A 19,178-nucleotide genomic window follows, 5' to 3' on the forward strand; every position below is an offset into this window, starting at 1 on the left:
ACAGGAGCAAAAAGTCTTTTAAAATTCTGATTTTACTCTGGGAGTGTTTGGTGCATAAAGTTGCAATAAAAGCTTTATGCTTCTCTTCTAGCACAGGGCCTCCAGTGTTGAACCTAAAGACAGCGATGTCTGTCATTTACATCATTTGAAATGGAACACCAAGTGAAAGCCAAACGGCACTGCTGTTTGATCTTGAAGAGAAAGTGCTGCTGTGAATAAAAATGACCCCAGGGCAGATGTTATAAACTTTTCAGTATAGTTCACGGCGGATTAGCTCAGGGGGCATCTAATCATGGCCGTTTGTGTCTTTCACACAAAGAAAGCTGCAGAACCAAAAAAACAAAAGAAAAACAAAAGGTGAACAAAGGGGGAGGTGATCTCACCTTTGGCTCGGCTGGTGTGGACTCGGGCGCGCAGCCAGATCAGCTGGTCAGCTTTCTCAGGAGTAAGGTCTTGGACCCGGACCAACTCCCTGTCTGGCTCGCACACGCACGCACACACACAAACACACACGCAAAATATTTTATTACTTCAAAGGACTTCGCTTCCTCCATTTCCCCACCTGCGTGCAAAGAATCCCTCCCCTCTCTTCCCTACATACTCCCAAAGGGAGAAAGAAAAGCCAATGAGCATGCTTGTGCACGTGTAAAAGTGCAGACAATAAAATGCTCAAATTACAGGCATGCCTAATAAATAAGAAACACTAGGAGACTTGCCAAAAGCTGTCTAACTCGTCTGCTCTCTTTGTGCTCTATGACAAATTGACTCTAGTTTCACCTGTATTACTCAGAGGCATGCTTACTCTTCATTATCAGTGAGCAGAGAAGGCAGACACCGAGGCTACACCAGAGAAAACAGAGCCGCCCTGTTGGCTGAGAACTCTGTCAACCCACATGAAAGCCCTCGGGTTTCAGCCCCCACCTCTGCTCCAGCTCCATCCTCGTGGCTGAGCTTGCTATGCAGGTGAGGGAGGCAACACTTTGTTTGCTGCCAGTGGAGCTGAAAGTGCATCCAGACAGATGGACGACATCAACAGGTCCGCCTGCTGCCTCGTTTATCAAACTTTATACGTTACCGCTATTATCACTAGCATCGCTTAAATGGCGACCAGAGATGACACCAAAAGGATTTTTCGTGATGTTATCGTGTTAAATCAGTATGACTGACAGCCAGACAAAAGCTCAACTGTGAAGTTCTGGATTGGGAAGTCATCGTGTACACAAACATGCAGCAGAGTTTACACTTTGTACCACTGCACCAATGCTCAACCTGTTTTTCACAAAAAGTGTCCGACCTACGTCACTGTTGTATAACCGACTTGGAATCTTTTGTTTTTGACAGCAGCTTAGTAGCCGGGCCACCGGCAATGATCTTGATTAGCCTTTTTTCTGTTTGTTTTTGCACTCGAGCCTGTTTTTCTGTCACCTTTTAACTTTTAACTGTAGTCTTACACTAGTTCCTGTTTCCAGCACTGAGTTGACTCATTTCAGTCTGTCCTTGTTTTTAATTTCATTATCAGAAATATATTTGTTACATTATGATGGAGACCTAAAATGTTATTCCCTCACCATGTTATTAATAATGCTACTGAAGTTTCCCAAGCTACTGGATCAGAGATAGAAACCAAGTCTGTGTGTATAATGCATCTATGGTATCGTCTTACTGTTAGTTCATTCATTCATAAATAATAAGAACAAATGATCAAAAATTCAGATATTTCTTTCAGTCTTTCAAATTCAGGCAGACTCTGCTATCAAAATCATAAAGTTGTTCTGTAACATTATAAAATAAAGACACGCCGACGATGACATTTACAATAATAAAACCTCCGTCCTATATTATCGTTGTGTCAACAGAAACTCTCATACTCTTATGAACCATCACGTCAGCCTCTCATTACATCATTTTCATCACTTAGGATACAACCAAACATTCCTGCTAATGTTAGTGATCCATCAAGTTGGCAAGCACAGAAACATAATTGAGTATTTCCACACTGCAACATGTGGAACTACTCAAAGAAAGGAGCAAAATGGGACTATATGGCAATGTAAATCTAATAAAAATCTAATAAAAAGATGTTTTGTCTTCTTTTTCAATACAAATCAATTTCCGCTTTCAGATATGAAATGCCGATGAGTGAAGAAAGTAGCTCCCATACTAACCCAGCTTTTGTTGGGACTGGACCATAGCTGACACACCATATCGGTCCTTGGCAAAGTCCTTAAAAATCAAAAGGGTGAAATCTTTAGCAGCATTTCATTTAACCATTAAATGAAAACAGTACTGACGCATGCACGTGGACTTTTTTGTTCTCCGAGACAGTTCTGCCACTTTGACTTCATAAGCTTCTGACGTCTGTCTGTCTACTACATCTTAGACAGACACAACAGATAATGGGGCTTATCATAAAAAAAAAAACTGAACAGAAAACAGGCAGGGAGAGGTTTGCGTGCAGGTATTTGCATACAAGTTGTTGCCACGGTGTGAATGCACAGGCGCCAAAATCAAAGTCAGTCATAAAAGCAGAGAACTTGTATCGGAGGACGAGTGCTGTGATCTCTACGAAGCACTTACATCTTCCTCTGCGCTTTGTTGTTCAGAAGCCTGAAACACAAAGAGGAGAAAGGGATTTAAAGGACAAATAACTAAGAAATCGCAACAAGAGGACTATCAATTAATTAAAAGTTTAAAACATCCAACTTAAAATGTTGTTGTTGTTTTTTTTTTAACACCAGGCATGTAAATCGATTTTTCATCTCACGCTACCAGGGATTTAAATACAAATAATAGACTGCAATTCAATCCCAGAGCCAAGACTTAGATGCTTAGAATGCACAGCTTATCCACACACTGCTCCAGCCCATCAAAGACAATGAGTAATGGCAGCAGGAGATATTGCTTTGTAATAGAAACAGTGTAAGTGAACAGATATTCTTTATCTCCGCGCTGACTTCTGGGCAAATAACTCTCAGAGCGCGATGAGATCGAGTCTTGGAAAAGTTACAGTTCCATTTTCTATGCAAATTGACATTGGTGTACAGAAATATCTAGTGGCAGTTGAGTGAATTGGAATCGCCCATTCTTGCTGTGAAAATCCCGTCACATGAATCCCGTCGATGGATGATATTACAGCTTGTGATCAAGTGCATGCAAACAGGCTACGGCCACGAAGCAAGCCGAGCCCCATCGGTCCCACAGAAACGACAAGTGCTGGCAGAAAACCCTTGCAAAAAAGCGCAAAGCAGAAAATAACGCAGCTAAGGCCCAATAAACATTCGGTTCAGCTTTGAGCTCTTCCCCTAGGCAATGCTTGCTATTCCAGCGCGATAGAGGCAGCAATATCCAGTGGATTAAACAGTGACAGCACCTGCTTCTTCCATGAAACATGCTGACTGGATGAATTCAGCTGGAAGAAAGGATTCTTTGCTGTTTTCACTATCACAGGCACTTCAGTCATGACACGACTATGCAAAGGGTGTCAAACTAGATGGCACATTTTCTAAAGATTCCCTTATTTATATCCTGCAGATTCTGCTCTAAAGGTACGCCTACGGGAAAGAAAAATATGTAAGATCACATCAGTATTAATATCTGTGCATTTCATTATTGGAGAAATGTTACCAATTCACAATTTTCAAACTTTCTGCTACTTTTTTTCCGTTTCTATATGGCCTTCATAGCAAATACAGCTCAAAGGGGAAAGAAGCGTATTAATCTGAAACTACGATTAGCAAATGTGACCTGAACATTGTCAGGACCTTGTCTGGAAGCCAAAATTGCATCAAAAGTCTAAGTGGTTAGCAGGCTTGCTGAATCACGTGTTTAAACAAGCAAACAGCTTCTCTTTCAGTTCTCTGATAACACAGGATAGGATGTGCAGCATCATATCTGCACACCATTTAGTGGGTGGAGCTGCTGTTCGCTGTGTTTAGTACAAAAAAACACCACTATTATCAGATCATCAGCCTAAGTTTGGGCAACAGCAGAAGTTCAGCAAAATGTCAAAGTTTGTGTAATATGAATAAATATGTGACTTCACTAGTTACTGTGACATTACAGAAGCCCGCTAACAACTAATCCATCTGCGTCACTGGACATCAAGAAACATATTACTCAATCTGCACGTTGGTGGAAAATGTGTTCATTTCACTTGGTGTGATGGGGAGATAAGTCTTTGCAGCTGAAAGATCTAGTATCCCATCTATCCATTGTTCATTTTGTGTAGGGCTGGGTGATATCTCAGTTTAGGTTATATCAATCGATACCCATACATGTTTCACAATATAGATGAAATAATAACTTCTGCCAAGCTTAAATGCTCCTTTTTACTCCTAAACAAAGATATACGTTTAATTTTGCAATTTGTAAGTGCTTACTTTTGCAGAAACATGCTTTCGACACAGTTTGCAGTGCATGCGGCTCCATGTAGGAATGTCTCCATGGAGCCAAATTCCTTGGACCCTTCTCTTATACAATGTCCTTGTGTTTAAGCCTCAGGCTGCGTCTGCTGGGTTGTTGTGTTTTGTAATGCTGTTGCTCAAGTTGACATTAACATGTTCTGTTGTTGTTGCCATTTATCTTGCTCAAACTGAAATACTAGCGTGTAAGGCTGCAGCAGCCCAGAGATTAGCACATGTGCTGCTGCCAGCTGCTCCTCCTACACTCTGTGCGTCAGCCCAACATGATGCGGCTTCAACTCTGTTTCGACATGATTGGTATGATGCGGCACTATCTTCAAACATAAAATACAGAAAGAATCAGTTATCGCCTTTATATTGACCCATCTTTATCTTTATCTTTCTATCATCCAGCCCTACTTTTCTGTCTCTCATTCATGTCTGGGTCGTTGGGTCAGCAGTGTAGACGGAGAAGTCTTGACCTCCCTCTCTCCAACCACTTTCTCTAGCTCATCCAGTCTGCACCAGGATCTCCTCCTGGCCATCTCTACATTATTGTAGTGGAGGGGTTTGCATATCCCAATAATGCGTGAGGGGCCAGACAAAAGTGATTCAGAAAACCAAAGAAAAGAATTCAAGGCACCAGTTCACCCTGTCTGGGAACCAAAGTTACTGAGGCCTCACCCTAGAGCCAAGCCTGAGAAGGGTGCTTAAAGAAGAGTCTGTGGTGACGGGGCTTTAGCCCAAGGGCACAGTTGGGCACAGCCTGAAGAAACCCACCTTCCTGTGGGCTTTCCACTAGTAGTAATAACAACAACAGCTAGTACTAGTAACATTTAAGACAGAATAAAATGTTAGCAAATAATGGACTAAATTATTGTTAATATGAAACATGGAGTGTGCTGTACAAGTGATCAGAACAGGACTCAGGGGGTGAAGAGAAAACATAACAGAGTTGCTGGAATTGGATGAAGACTGGCCAAATTCAAATCAGGTGTGACTTATCTGTCCATTTTTTTAATGAAACATGGTGAAGGGGACAGAAGGTTGGTGACCCAACACAACACAGCACACCTGTCAGCTTCATTTATGGTGGGCAAAAGCACAGTATTACAATAAGTGGCAAAATGGTTCAAATGGCATACTAGGAAGGAACTTTTCACTTGGTGTAGAAGAAAATAGCACTTTGTTTGGGTGGATATAAACACAGCCAAAATGACAGGAATACTTAAACAATGGAGTCTCCAACCCAGCTGAACCCCAAATGCCCACACAACAGCACGTCACACCCTTACCAGCTGTACAAGGGTGGCGGATGCAAAACAACAAAACAGAAGAAAACAAAACATCTGACCATTTTGGCCTGTTTCTCAGCCTTCTTTGCAGCTTTCTCCGCTTCCTTCTGCTGTTTCTTCAGGGCTTTCTTTGACTGAGCCTGCTGCTCCTCCTCTGTTGCCCTGAAACAGGAAGAAATGCACAACATAAACATTTCCTTCGACTTCCACCTCCTATTTCTTGTGCATCCCACGAGGAAGTTATTGACCGCCTGGGAAAATTAATTCTGAACCATCACCACCTCCAGCCTTTAAGTATGCACTACTTTTATTCCCATTGTTGCTCCAAACAAAAACTGCTGGAGCCTGTGTTAACAGAGGCAACAGAGAAAAATCTGAACTAAGATCGCCTGGATAAACAGTGCAGCTTTAAAAAGATGCTAGCCTGAAAATCTAACATAGAAAAATGGAGCTCATTCAATTATGATAACACTGTGATAACACCGTGCCTTATCAGAAAGTAAAAGATGTCTGTATTTGCACAACAACCACCATACTACACAGCACAACATAACGCAGGAGCTGATAAGTATTCAACTTTTTCTCGTAGAAAAATTTGGTTTATGCAAGCAACAGGTCAACAGACACTCTCATATGTAGGTGAACATGTAAGTCACAAAAGAACATAACGGTAAAAAAGATAAGCAGAGATAAAACAATCATATAAAATACTGGGACTTTTTGCTTTTCTGTCAGCTGTTGTAAACGTGTGCTAAGATGACAGGTGTATGAATGAGACCAGGTGTCTAATCCTGAAGGAAGCACGCAAGCTATAAAGGACCCGCTCCTATTTAGTCACAGGAAATAACACGGATCAAAGGCCGACTATGAATAGCAATAAAACCTAAACAAGACACAGAAATCACAACATATTTTGACTTCAGACCAAACTCGTACTTCCCCCAAGGATCCAAATTTAATAGTGTCCCAACAACCACCACTGAGATCTTTTATGATTTAGAACCACACCATATATTTTCCCATTGAAATGACAAAAAATACACCACGATTCAGGTGGTGAGGCTCATTCTAATTCATCCATCCATTCGCTTCTGCTTATCCTTTTCAGGGTCGCGGGGGGTGCTGGAGCCTATCCCAGCTGTCATAGGGCGAGAGGCAGGGTACACCCTGGACAGGTCGCCAGTCTGTCGCAGGGCCAACACACAGGGACAGACAACCATTCGCACTCACATTCACACCTAGTGGCAATTTGGATTATCCAATTAACCTATCCCCACAAGCTGCATGTCTTTGGACGGTGGGAGGAAGCCGGAGTACCCGGAGGGAACCCACGCAAACACAGGGAGAACATGCAAACTCCACATAGAAAGACCCCGCCCTGATGGTGGAATTGAACTCAGGACCTTCTTGCTGTGCGGCAACAGTGCTAACCACCGTGCCACCGTGCTGCCTCATTCTAATTCAGCACACATGAAATTCAAATGTTTCTCACCTACACCTAAAACTCTTTGTCACATTATCCTGTTTTAAAAGACAGTTTGAGGCAGCCTATTGGTTGGTCTGTTGCTACCTTGTGCTATAAGCGTGTTTGGAACCTGGATGAAAACGGCACGAAGCAGACCAATTAAAATGCACTCAGGTTGTATTATTCATGTGTTCTGCCAACTGGCTGAATTCGTTAAACTGGATCAACAGCCTTCCCCCCCAGGCGAGTGAGATCAGCCTGTGGTGCAGATGTCCACATGCATTTATAGTCAAACTCTAAGCCTTTGTATTTGTTAAAAAACACATCATTTAATGACAGACATACTGCCATATGTTGCACAGTCAGCTTTTTTTTTGCAGTTGTCAGTTAACACATGCATAGTATAGATCACATGGGCGTGTGCCCAACAGTTACAAAGTCCTAACACAACATATTATTGTAACAACATTTCTAATATTACCATATCATAAAAGACAAACAGTTAATAATAGTTTAATATGAAACAAAGTGGTACCAGTCATTGTCTCAGTCATTGGCTGAGACTCAGCAGTGTAAAGGATGTCACCAGAGCAGCAGAAAGCTCTTATACTCACATAATAGCCCTGCGTACTAGGGATGGACCGATCCGATATACAGTATCAGTCCGATTCAGACCTAAATTACTGGAATGGATATCGGGGAGAAATAAAAATTTAACTCCATCTATTACATTTCACAAAAGCACCTCACAAAACTAACCCAGGTAGTGACCTTAGCACGTTGGAGCAGTGTGCATCACGTGACAGAGCGGCTGTTGCGTGCGAGACCCGTTAGTGGTCTGGAGTTACTTCACACCGAAAGCATCTGGAGCCTCGCTACGTGCTGCCAAACCGGCATTTCATCTCCAAGCAAGCATTCCCAGAGAAGTAAAGCAAGTGTGTAAGTTCATCTCTGAACGTTTGTAAAGCATTCCTATGTTAAGCTTAACAACCGATACATGGAGCTCAGATGTTTGTGCGTTGTCATAGCTAAGTCTGACTGTACAATGGATGGACTCAAGTTTTACTTTGGAAAAAAAAAAAAAAACAGTGTTGCAACCTAAACAGTTCTGTGGTTCAGAAAAACCCTATGAAAGACACTTTTATTCATACTTGTGTTAAGTTTTGCACAGAAATTACACAAAATCCACTCTCAGGTTAAATGTGATAGAAACAGCTTACACTTACATCCATCTTGACAAAAGGTGAGTGTCATGAAGCCGTGTTTGCATTTATTTGCACTGCTTTCCACTCTGGATGTCTATTTATGTTAAGCTTTAAGTATAAAGGGGTCCATTCTACAACCTGATGTTTTTAGTTGTTCAACATAAACATTATTTTGTGCTGATGTGCTTCTTTTTTTCAGAAAGAAAGAGTTTTTGAAATCTGCATCAAATTTAATTTTAAATTACTTTTTGAAATATTACTTTAAATACTTAGATTTAAAGTTCTGCTAGAAGTTTAAATGAAAAGATCAGTATTACTGAACTGCAAAATATTTTGGGTGCAGTGTAATTTTGCATACAGGTATAATAGAATAGCTTTAGTGTTTTGTCTTTTTAAATTTGAGTATGAACTTATACAAAATGCAGCAAGATATATATGCATTAAAAACAGTTTTACTGATTATAAAATAGATTATATCGGATTCATATCGGTATCGGCAGAAATCTAAATTTATGATATCGGATATAAAAAAGTGGTATTGTGCCATTTCTACTGTCTACACGAGATGTGTCTAGCTACGTCACACCAACCAGAGACTACTGAACATCAGCGATATTGAGCAACTTCATGACACTGCAGGCTAAAAAAATACTAGCAACAAATAGAGGTTGGGATAGCGTTGACTGACTTGACCTAGCAACAAATACATTAGGCTATCTAGGGACATTCTCCTTGGTGTCTTCAGCAGTTTCTTCCCCTGTAGTTGCCTAAAGTTGCTAAAAGTCATTGACTTCACTGGCTCTCCCAGTTTCCCTGTTTCTTCCTCCTCCTCCTTTATGACTCCTTCCAAGCAGTCATAAACTACTGACTCTTACCAGAATAGCCAATAAAACGCATGCCACTTCAAACATGTTTTGCGTTTGCACCTATCAACTTTCAAAAGTCATTTAATGGCAATAATAGACTCATGGAGCTGTAGGGATTAAGGATTATAGCTATAATGTCAGTGGCTGATATCAAATAACATGAAATGAGAGAAACACTACGCAAAATGACAGCACACACAAGGGAACTGATGTGTTATTAATCTTCTATTTCATGCTACCAAGCTGGTGACTCCACTCATTCAAACTGGCTGGTGAGATATTAATCTAAAGCTTTACAGCAGCTTGTCTGCAAATAACTAAGCTGGCAGTCTCAACACAAACATTGTAAGTACCGTGATATTTACTTTGGACTTTTTTTCTGCTTTACACGTGCTGATTTTTTATTTTTATGGTGACTCACTCACGGTCTATTGTAGTTTTGAATGACTTAACGATCCACTTTAAAGTTTTGATGTGGCCCATAAATGGAAATGGCACGAGTAAAGCAGACTCTAGAATGAGCATGAACAAAAACCATCAAGTCTGACATCTGCAAACGTGACTTTTAAACTACCTTTGTCCAGTAAAGTTATTCTTTAAAATCCTCTGGGCTGTTAGCCTTCTTAAGTTATTAATCATGTATGAAAAGGACAAACATTCTGCTCACCAGATTATTTTCTTTAAAATGAATACAGACCTCCAAAAACCCAAGATAACCACAGCTATCATTTAAAGGAGAACAGATGATAGTAAAAGTTATTTTCAACTTTGCAAGTAATAGAATCAGTTTATCATATTTTAAAGTGAAAGGATAATTGGAATAGCTGACCTCTCGCAATTACACTTGTGGTCAAAAGTATACACTAGCATTTGGTTTAATGTCCCTCAGTAAGTCACACCTCGACCAGACATTTTTCGTAGCCTTCAACAAGTTTCTGAAGACCTGGCCACTCCAGTAGTTTAATGTTAGCCTGTTTTATCCATTCCAAAACCAGTTTTGATTTGTGTTTGACATCTTTTTCCTGTTTGAACATTCAATTAAATCAAAGTTTAATTGAATTCAACTGTCTATTGATTTTAGGTGCAGTGAAGAATTTAAATGTAGTCCTCCTTACTTATTCAGTTCACTCTGTGCACTATACCAGTATCACTGGCAGCAACTAAGCCCCAAAACATGATGCTACCACCACCATGCTTGACAGATGCCCCAGTGGTCTTAAGTCTAAAAGCCTGACTTTTACTCCTCCTATTAGCAATCTCTGCCTCATTTGACCTCAAAGCTTTTCTCTAGAAGGCATTTGGCTTGTAAATGTGGGCAATTGCAAATTACAGTCAAAGTTGGAAGCATTGACTTTAGAGCATGGGATTCTTTCTTGGTGAGCAGCCCCTTAGTCCATGGCAATCTGCTCTTTAAGTCTGATGTCATTAGCCATGCCTGGGCCCAAACTCTGCTGCAGGTCCCTAAGTCAAACTATCACTGCGGCATCATTCAGAGTTGAAAAACTGTCTAAATTCTTTCATCTGTAATAAAATGATCAGTGTGGCTGCTGGACCAGTTTAACATGCAGGCATCCATGAAAACAGAATTTATGAAATTTAACGGAGTTAGAAGTTAGCCGGGAGTTAGCTCGTTAGTTTCCAGCTAAATAAAATATACCAGGTTCAGACTGAGAGAGTTCTGAAACAAATTAAGACCTACAGCTCTGCTATCATTTCCGACATAAATGAAGACAGGAAAGTAAACAGCAGTGATGTTTTGTAGGGTTACTCAGGTTTGGCTCGCTGGTACATAATGATGTGCTACGTGATCGCTAGCAACACAGTTATGTTAGCATAATATAAACACAGTGAAGCTGGAGGATGAGTGCTAACTTTTTTTCCCCCAATGTGTTAATGTGAGGATTCCCAATGGTTAGGGAAAAATGCAATCACATGGCAGGATGCTGTAAATGGACCGAACTTCAGTCAGGAGAACAACTGCAATATGAGGTTAGTCATTACTATACTGCTGCATCGGCTGGGCTGTAGTTACATCGTAAGGTTTTAAAAACTGAACTTTGAAATGAATAGTGGTAATAAAAGCCGAGAGAGGCCGACAGTGGTCACTGACTGTTTTTAGGGGCTTGTTGAGAATAAACAGAACAAGATACAAAGCATTAAAACACATTAAAAACACAGCAGCCTTAATAAGCGCAGAGTGGTTTGGGCCTGGAAGCAGGGTTCATCACGTCATCACTTAAAGACCGGATATAAAACTCTGCAGTGGACAGTGACGATGGTGATACAGTAGTTTCCAGTTCATGACAGGCTTGAGCACTGGTGGTTCCTGTTTTGTTTATGAACATCTTCCAAACTTTGGCGAAGTGGTGACACATCTGAACACTATTTGTGTACAATTGTTAGAGCTGACAATCTTGGCATTTTGATCAGCTACGTGCTCGAAAGAGAAACTACCAGTTGTTGCCAATCGTGATCACTACTGAGGACTTAACAATGGGGCTTTCAAGAAGAAGAAAAAAAGACCTAGAACATTTAGCACTATTAAAATTAGTGAGTGTATGTATACAGTTAAACCTGTATGTATACCTTGGATTTAAACACACAGATATTTTTCCCCCTTTGTCCCGTTTTCTTTGTTAATTCATTAAAGATTTATACTGTACAATCATTCCACCCTGGAATTAAAAAAACAGTTCAAAGAACTCATTCCAATTAAAAATTACCATAACATTCATGCCTGTAATGAGACTATGCAAACTTCTGATCACAGCTGTACATGACGCATTGAGAGTATATATAGTGCAGCTAATGTGTGAAAGATCTGCTTAAATGTGACATTATTTAATTCAGATTCCAGGTTTGACTCAGCTGCAAAGACACACAAGTATAATATTTTAAAACAATTTGAACCCACTTATAAAACCATCAGAACACCTGTACCATTTCTAAGAGGTCGTATTATCTTCTTAAAACTTCTCACCAGAAAATCGAGTGAAGCCAGTATGAAGTCAAATTTTACAGCAATGTGAGCAGGTTAAGCTAGTCATGGCTTCGTTTTGTTTTTTGTCTCACACTTCTTACACCTTTAAGCTTTTAATTTTGCAGCAGCAGAACTTTAAAGTGTCTGATGCAATCATCTGTCATATTAAGGCAATGCTAGCCGCCTGCTCTCCGAGTTAGCATACCGCAGTAAGATCATTTTGCGCTCTGAGATCTGAGGCACAGCTTAACACTTTATTCATATTCTTACCCCTGCAATTCTTCTTTCGTCATGTCGACTTATTCGCTTGTAAAAACTTGGGAGAAAATGTTTCACGACTGTGTGACAGTGAGGAGCACGACATCAGCTGTTCGCAGCATGCACGGGCACGGGAACAAGGGACCTGTTTTGACGGCGCACAGAATACCGGATGTTCGAGATCCCGGCTAGAAACTAAATTGCACTACGCAGTTCCGACTGACTGAGGTTTATCCGGCAGGTTGACAGAGCAGACAAAACAGCCCTATTGCAAACAAATGAAGGAAATTTATAGAAATCAAGAGTAATCTGTTGAAAAGGTGCAAAACAATCAAGGAAGCACGTTCAAGCCCTTTGTTTTTCTCCTGTTTTTTTTAAATCAATGTTCAGACTGAGACGATAAAAGAGTATTCTCTAAAAACAGGTTGAGATAACAGATGTAAGTCCTAGATCCAAAACGACATCATGTCTAAGCCCAAAGTCTCTTATAATATTATACAATAGAAATTAAAGAAAATGTATGTTCCCCAATATAAAACTTAATATTGGCAGCTGATTTAAAATACCAAGTTCAAAGAATTTTCCAGTAAGCAGTTACAATGCACATACTTTTCTTTGTTATCATGAATTAAAGTGGGACTCTGCAGATTAAACAGAACATATTAATGTTTTGTTTTTGTTTTTTTTTTTAAAGAGTTACTATTATTAATAACAGAAATTATTTTTGGTGGCAAAAAACTGACTATTTGCAGACTGTGGTCTTAAGTGACTTCCACTGATGGCACTTTATTTCCAGAAAAAAAATGTATTGTATGCTCATCACTCTTATTTCACTGATGGGTTACAAAACAATTACATTTAAGAAAGTAACATCTGAACTAATGAACTCAGCCCACCAATGGCAACATACACACAAGGAAAACAACAAAAGTGACCACATGTGTGGGCTGTTTTACACATCCACATGAACACTAAAAGTGACACTCCATGAAATTACTTTCACGCCTTTGGTTGAGTGCACTAAGTGCATCCAGGTATCCAGTGACCTTTGGAGGAATGACGTGCACAGCGAGTGATGGTGGTTTGAATACAGTGGGGGTGTCATCAAAGCTTTTCTCAGGCTCTTACCCACAGGAGCTCCTGATAGAGGAAGCAGCCTTCCTGCTGCTCACTTTTCAACCAAAACAACATAACCTTTAGTGGAGCATGTAACCGCCCTGTGGCATTTGTGTTTCTTTCCTGCTTAGCTCGCATTAGTCCTTTAAAATCATCTCTGCGCTTACCGGACATGTCACTCATATTTTTAATATACATCTCTCGACAGGAACAGTTAAATGAGCCCCTGCGCACACTGAACAATAGGCTGAAGTCCCAGTCTGAAACTTTGCACCAGAATCCATAGAGATAATGAATGACCAATTGAAACAATTTCCTCCCTACTTCAACAGCTTTGGCCTTTAACCCAGAAAGCCAAACAAGAAACACTTCTCTGCACGGGTTTGTTTTGCCTGCTACATCACATGTCAGAAAGTTTGCATTTTTGCAAGAGAGGATATTGATGTTTTGCAACAAAAAACACAACACTGACAGTGCAGTAGGGCAGCAGTGTAGACTTGAGTTGTTCAACGGTATATTTTGACCAAACAGAGAGAATAATGGCTTTAATAATGGATGAAAGGGCACCTTCTTGCAGCCAAGGATGGATTCCCTCGGGGGGCTGACCACTTAAAATTTATGCACTTAAATGGGCACTTTAGTCAGTCTCAAGGAAAACGGCATCTGCGTATCCAATTTATTATACCGATGCTCTGTGTTTCTGAAAAGGAAATTATCAAAACATATAATCTGTCAAGTCCATTAACAGATGATACAGATATTTCTGTGTTCAATACCTGATATCAATTCATTCGAGTAGTGCATAACCCTGATATGTGTAATCTGAGTGCAATCTTGCACACGATAGTTGTGATGATCACCATCCAGCAAAAAGGAATGCAGATCAAGAACAGTTATGTGAGTTATGTGAGTACAGTAAAGGGTATTTTCCTGCACTTTGTGATGAAAGCAAACTGTTATGCTAATTTTGGATCGTTTGGGTCCATTTCCAAATCCAAAAAGCGCCTCATGTTTAATTCTGCTTTACTGTGAGAGGAAAATACCCACTAACTTTGTGGGTGAATGGAAGCACTTCTCACCTTTTCTATATGTAAAGACATGGAAATGTATCTCAGTTGGAGCTTTGAATGAATGAATGACTGCACTGCATGGCACAGCAGCTTGATGCAAGGACTTCTCACCTCTTCTACATGTAGACATGGAAATCCACTGAATAAATGCCAGGGCTGCATTGTACTGCAGCCATTTGATGGCTTTATTCTACTTGAAAGCTATTGTTGTCCTTCCTAGCCCGAGCATCTGTCTGTCTTTGTTCTTTGCACATTAAATGTTTAAAGTGATGAAAGAAGATAAAAGATTCAGAACAGAAAGACTGGTGCGTCTGTTCAAAGAAATATATTTTATGTTATCACTGTATAATATCAGATTTAATCCTTCTTATTTTGCTTCAGTTCTGAATGATTATTTCCATTCTGTGAGTCAAAGAATGACCAAGTTGAGTCATTGAACTTCTGAATGACAGGGAATGATAAAAGTCAATAAGTCAAAGGGGACCTTAATCTTTCTTAAGACCCATATGGTCACTAATTAAAATTGAAGACTTTAGCTTTTGTGTCACAGCTGCTTAAGATGTAAAAGTGCACAGATGTTCTTGCAATTAAAGGGCCTGTCTGTTCATTCCTCCTGCTTTTCAGCCAGTTCAGGTGGTGACATTTGTGTGACACTCCCCCAACCCCCTTGATAATACACATGCACACACGGGAATAGAAGCCAGTGAAAAGGCGCACCACAAAATATGTTTGAGTTTCTTTTATTTTCAATACAAACACATAAAAAACAGTACAAAAAATCATTTTGAAGGACTTTTACAAAAGTTATTTTACAAAACTCCAGTGTGGATGACAGCAATAAATTATAGCTTTCAGATAATCGCACAGCTTAGGTGCGAACATAGATATGCTACAAACTATGTACATGTTTCAAAAAGCAGCTACCAGTCCTAAAAACCCCCAGAAAGGACATTGTGTGTCCGAGCTTTGATACAGCATCAAAGACTATACGATAAAAACTAGGACAATGGGTATTGATTGTAAAACTGAATGAATGGAAATGAGGCACTGCCTGAGGACACGATCTGCTTTGAGGAACAGAAAATAAAATACAGAAAATAAGAACCACAAAAGCCACACGACTGAAGTACAAAGGCACACACACACACAAAAAATTTTCACGTATAAAAACTCTTTCATTTACAATTGTACAGATTGTAGTTCTTTGAAATTACAGCTTAGCTTTTTCACTCCTGAGAGTATCAAGTCACAGACTCCGAGGCTGACAGTTAACTTGACAAAACACTCGAGGACTCCGACTCGGTTGACACAGATGAAATTGGCCCTCGCTTTTTTGTCATGAGAGTCACTTTCTGACTTGATCTGCTGCTCGCTGTCAGTGCACTCTTAGCTGATTTCTTAAACTTAACTCCCAAGAAAGCATAGAGGATGGGGTTTAGGCAGCAGTGAAAATAGGCTAGCGCCTCAGTGACAGAAATCCACTTGCCCAGCGCTTGCTGCAGTTCACATGAGGGGGTGAGCACATTCAGCATCACGAGGTTGTCCAAAAAGATGCCAACACAGTAGGGGAGCCAGCAACAAAAAAAGCAAAAGATAAGAATGACTGTGGTCTTCAATGCCTTTTTCTTCAGTGTCTGGCCCTTTGCGCCTTGTGCCAGCTTTGTTATGATAATGCAGTAGCAGATGAGGATAACCAAGCCTGGCAGAATGAAGCCCACCAGGATGTGCTGGAAGCGGAAAACAACTATCCATATGACGTCACTTTCCACTGGATACATGCGCTGGCAGATAGTCCTGGAGTCTGCCGTTTCCTTGCTTTCTTCTTTCAAGTTGATATTTGAAGAGCTCACGCTCTGCACTCTTGCAAAGACCATGTCAGGTATGGTCAGAATGGTTGCCGGCAGCCACACACCCACGTAGATCACTCTATTTGCAAGAAGCTTCCTCGTGGCTTGGCTGTTGGTAGCCCGTACAACTGCCAAGTATCTGTCCAGACTGATGAAGGCCAGAATCAGCACGCTACTGTACAGGTTGATGGTGTAGATCATGTGCACAGACACGCAGAGGAAACCTCCAAAGTACCAGTTTTTGGCTACATCCACAGCCCAAAAGGGCAGAGTGAGGACAAACAGGAGGTCAGCGACAGACAGATGGAGCCGGTACTTGTCTGTCATTGTTTTGACCTTTTTCTGGTAACCCATGACTAGTACAACTAATCCATTACCAACTATCCCAAGAATGGATATTATTCCGTACACTGTAGGTAGGAAGATTTTGTTGAAGTCATTGCTGAATGTCTGGCCACAGATCTCCGGTATATTCAGGTCTGTAAAATCAAATCCAGACCCTTCTGATATGTTGTCAGAAGTGTTGCTGGTAAAACTATAATCATAGTTGAACTGGAAAAGAGAAAAAAAGATTCAAAAGTTAGAAAACAGAAAAGATCTAAGAGGATCATTTAATTACTTAAGAGCGGCAGATTACCTAAAAATTTATTATACATCTCCTATAAATACATTATAATATTTTATGATAACTTTTGTCTTAAGTTGGAAGTGACAATGAGAAAGTCCTCTTCTTCAAATTACTTTCTATCTTCAAATTACTTTTATATGGAAGGAGACACTAAGTTTAAGACCAGTGAATTACTCGACTGCAAACACGTGGAAAAATATAAACTTTATTCACGCAAAAAAGAAAGAAAAAAGTCACACATACAACAAGAAAAAACAATCCCACACACAGGTTGGGGGAACAACAGAAAAACACTCACCTCCACGCTTTCATCCATGGTGATAACAATCCAACTTTGGGACTAGTGAGTAAAGGTTGGCATGAGACGCACGACGATAGTTGTTTGTTTCAGCGCCTGCCAATAAATACTATTCCGTGCCATTAACTCCTCCCCCGAAAGGGAGGGAGGGGCAGCAGCAGGATGCACGCAAAGTCCCCAAAAAGGTTCGCTATAAATCAAACTTCTGTACTTGTGGTAAGGGCGTTTGTGAAAGTATGTGTTTGAAAAACGTTTGGTTTTACCTGCTACATTAAAAAAAAAAGCGAGGAGCTGAAGTACGCGTCTGGAAACGGTGTATTAAAACCAATTTGGCAACTGTGAAAAATGTGAAATTAATGAAATCTCGGATTAGGTTCAAGAATAAACATTTTTCTTGATGTTTTGTCCCCTTTTCATTAAATCTCGATAGATTTGTGTTTTTTAAATGTAAAAAGTTAAGAGCGCTGCAGTGAAATGTGCTCACTCAATGACGTTTTGGAGAACATATAAATACCATCACACGCGATTACAGACACTAAAAGAGGAAAAAGGGTCCCTACAAAAGTCCCAACAGTTGAGTTATATGGAAATTAGGGCAATTTTAGGATTACACGGGTTTTTTCACGTTACACGTAATCTGGCTCACATTTAGCGCTTCACTCCTCAGGCTGCGTAAAGTGAGGTCTGACATTTAAGCTGGTCATTAAGCCCCCACACCCTCGCTGTCTTATATTTCTCCTAACAAATCACTTAATAACCGTTTCCGATGACAGATTTCATCAGTAGAGGACTGAGTTTCTCCTCACCTTTATACACAACCTGTCACTTTTCAAGCGCTGTTATGTCTGCGCTCTTAAGTGCTAAATGACCCCCAGCGGATCTAAAAAAGAACCACACACCCTATAACTTTTTTTTTTCCAAACGGCTTTCAAGCCTCAGTGTGCAAAGCATTCATTCTCCCACGGCTCCACCAAACCACTCTGATTTCAGTTGGGTAATGACAACGCGACCGGGCCACACAAAACTCCCCGCCCTCCTCTGAGACGGAACTGACGGTAGTTTGAAACTAAATATGCTCCATGTGGCACGCAAATACCACTTCTTGTCTTTGATATATGAGAGCAGTGATAGATTTTGTGAGTCCCATCTTCATCACTGATCTCCTCCTTATGATAAGGGCTGATCTTGGCTTTCTAGACGCATTCGTTTTGAATTATGGGAGACACGTGTTTTCCCCCCCCTTGTCTATATCAACTCTGAGCACATTTATAAAGCGGTATATCAAAAGTAGGCATCATTAAAGTTTAAAAGCTGAAAGCACTCTGTTAGAGACACATACCGTTTAAAAACATTAACAGCCTTGAAAAAGTCTCCACAGTTCACAATTTAATTAAATAAAATTGGCAGTGAGATCTAACAAAGGTTTAAGAGAACATCCTGGTGCTCAAAATGAGGAAGTTTTTTTTGGAAAATACCATAGTCATGCCTTACTCATGAAATTCCTGCTAATATAAGAAGATGGACCGAAACTGCCATTTATTTGTTTTGTGGCTGTGGCATTATGTTTCTACTACAATAAAATGTCCAATGTAAAAAACGAATATAGGTGACCTAAGGAGAGTCAGTCCTGCTTGTCACTCAAACTGATGTAATGAATTGATATTAGCCGTTCAGTCAAGGCGTGTGCATCTTTCTGTCCTTGATGTATTTGTAAAAATCCCCGGCAGTGCGGCTGAGACAGAGATGTGCA

General features: G+C 40.3%; 2 protein-coding genes across 2 annotated transcripts in view; both read right to left on the minus strand.

The window, feature by feature from the left end:
- dars1 (aspartyl-tRNA synthetase 1) overlaps window positions 1-12,653 on the minus strand; it is a 31,658-nt gene extending 19,005 nt beyond the window's left edge. Inside the window, exons 1-5 of the mRNA XM_026143952.1 lie at window positions 12,482-12,653; window positions 5,755-5,857; window positions 2,578-2,607; window positions 2,166-2,223; window positions 384-476 (exon numbers count right to left, since the gene is read on the minus strand). Of these exons, the coding sequence (XP_025999737.1) occupies window positions 384-476; window positions 2,166-2,223; window positions 2,578-2,607; window positions 5,755-5,857; window positions 12,482-12,504 (307 nt within the window). The 5' untranslated portion in view covers window positions 12,505-12,653. The remainder of the gene's footprint in view (window positions 1-383; window positions 477-2,165; window positions 2,224-2,577; window positions 2,608-5,754; window positions 5,858-12,481) is intronic.
- A 2,742-nt stretch (window positions 12,654-15,395) lies between these two features.
- On the minus strand, window positions 15,396-17,494 carry cxcr4b (chemokine (C-X-C motif), receptor 4b). Its single transcript, XM_026144766.1, has 2 exons — window positions 17,429-17,494; window positions 15,396-17,054 (listed from the first exon to the last, which is right to left on the minus strand). Exons 1-2 carry the CDS (start codon window positions 17,444-17,446, stop codon window positions 15,924-15,926), a joined length of 1,149 nt encoding a protein of 382 aa, XP_026000551.1. The 5' UTR covers window positions 17,447-17,494; the 3' UTR covers window positions 15,396-15,923.
- Between the last annotated feature and the right edge of the window lie 1,684 nt (window positions 17,495-19,178).

This window comes from Astatotilapia calliptera, chromosome 16 (genome assembly GCF_900246225.1).
Source record: "Astatotilapia calliptera chromosome 16, fAstCal1.2, whole genome shotgun sequence".
NCBI lineage: Eukaryota > Metazoa > Chordata > Actinopteri > Cichliformes > Cichlidae > Astatotilapia > Astatotilapia calliptera.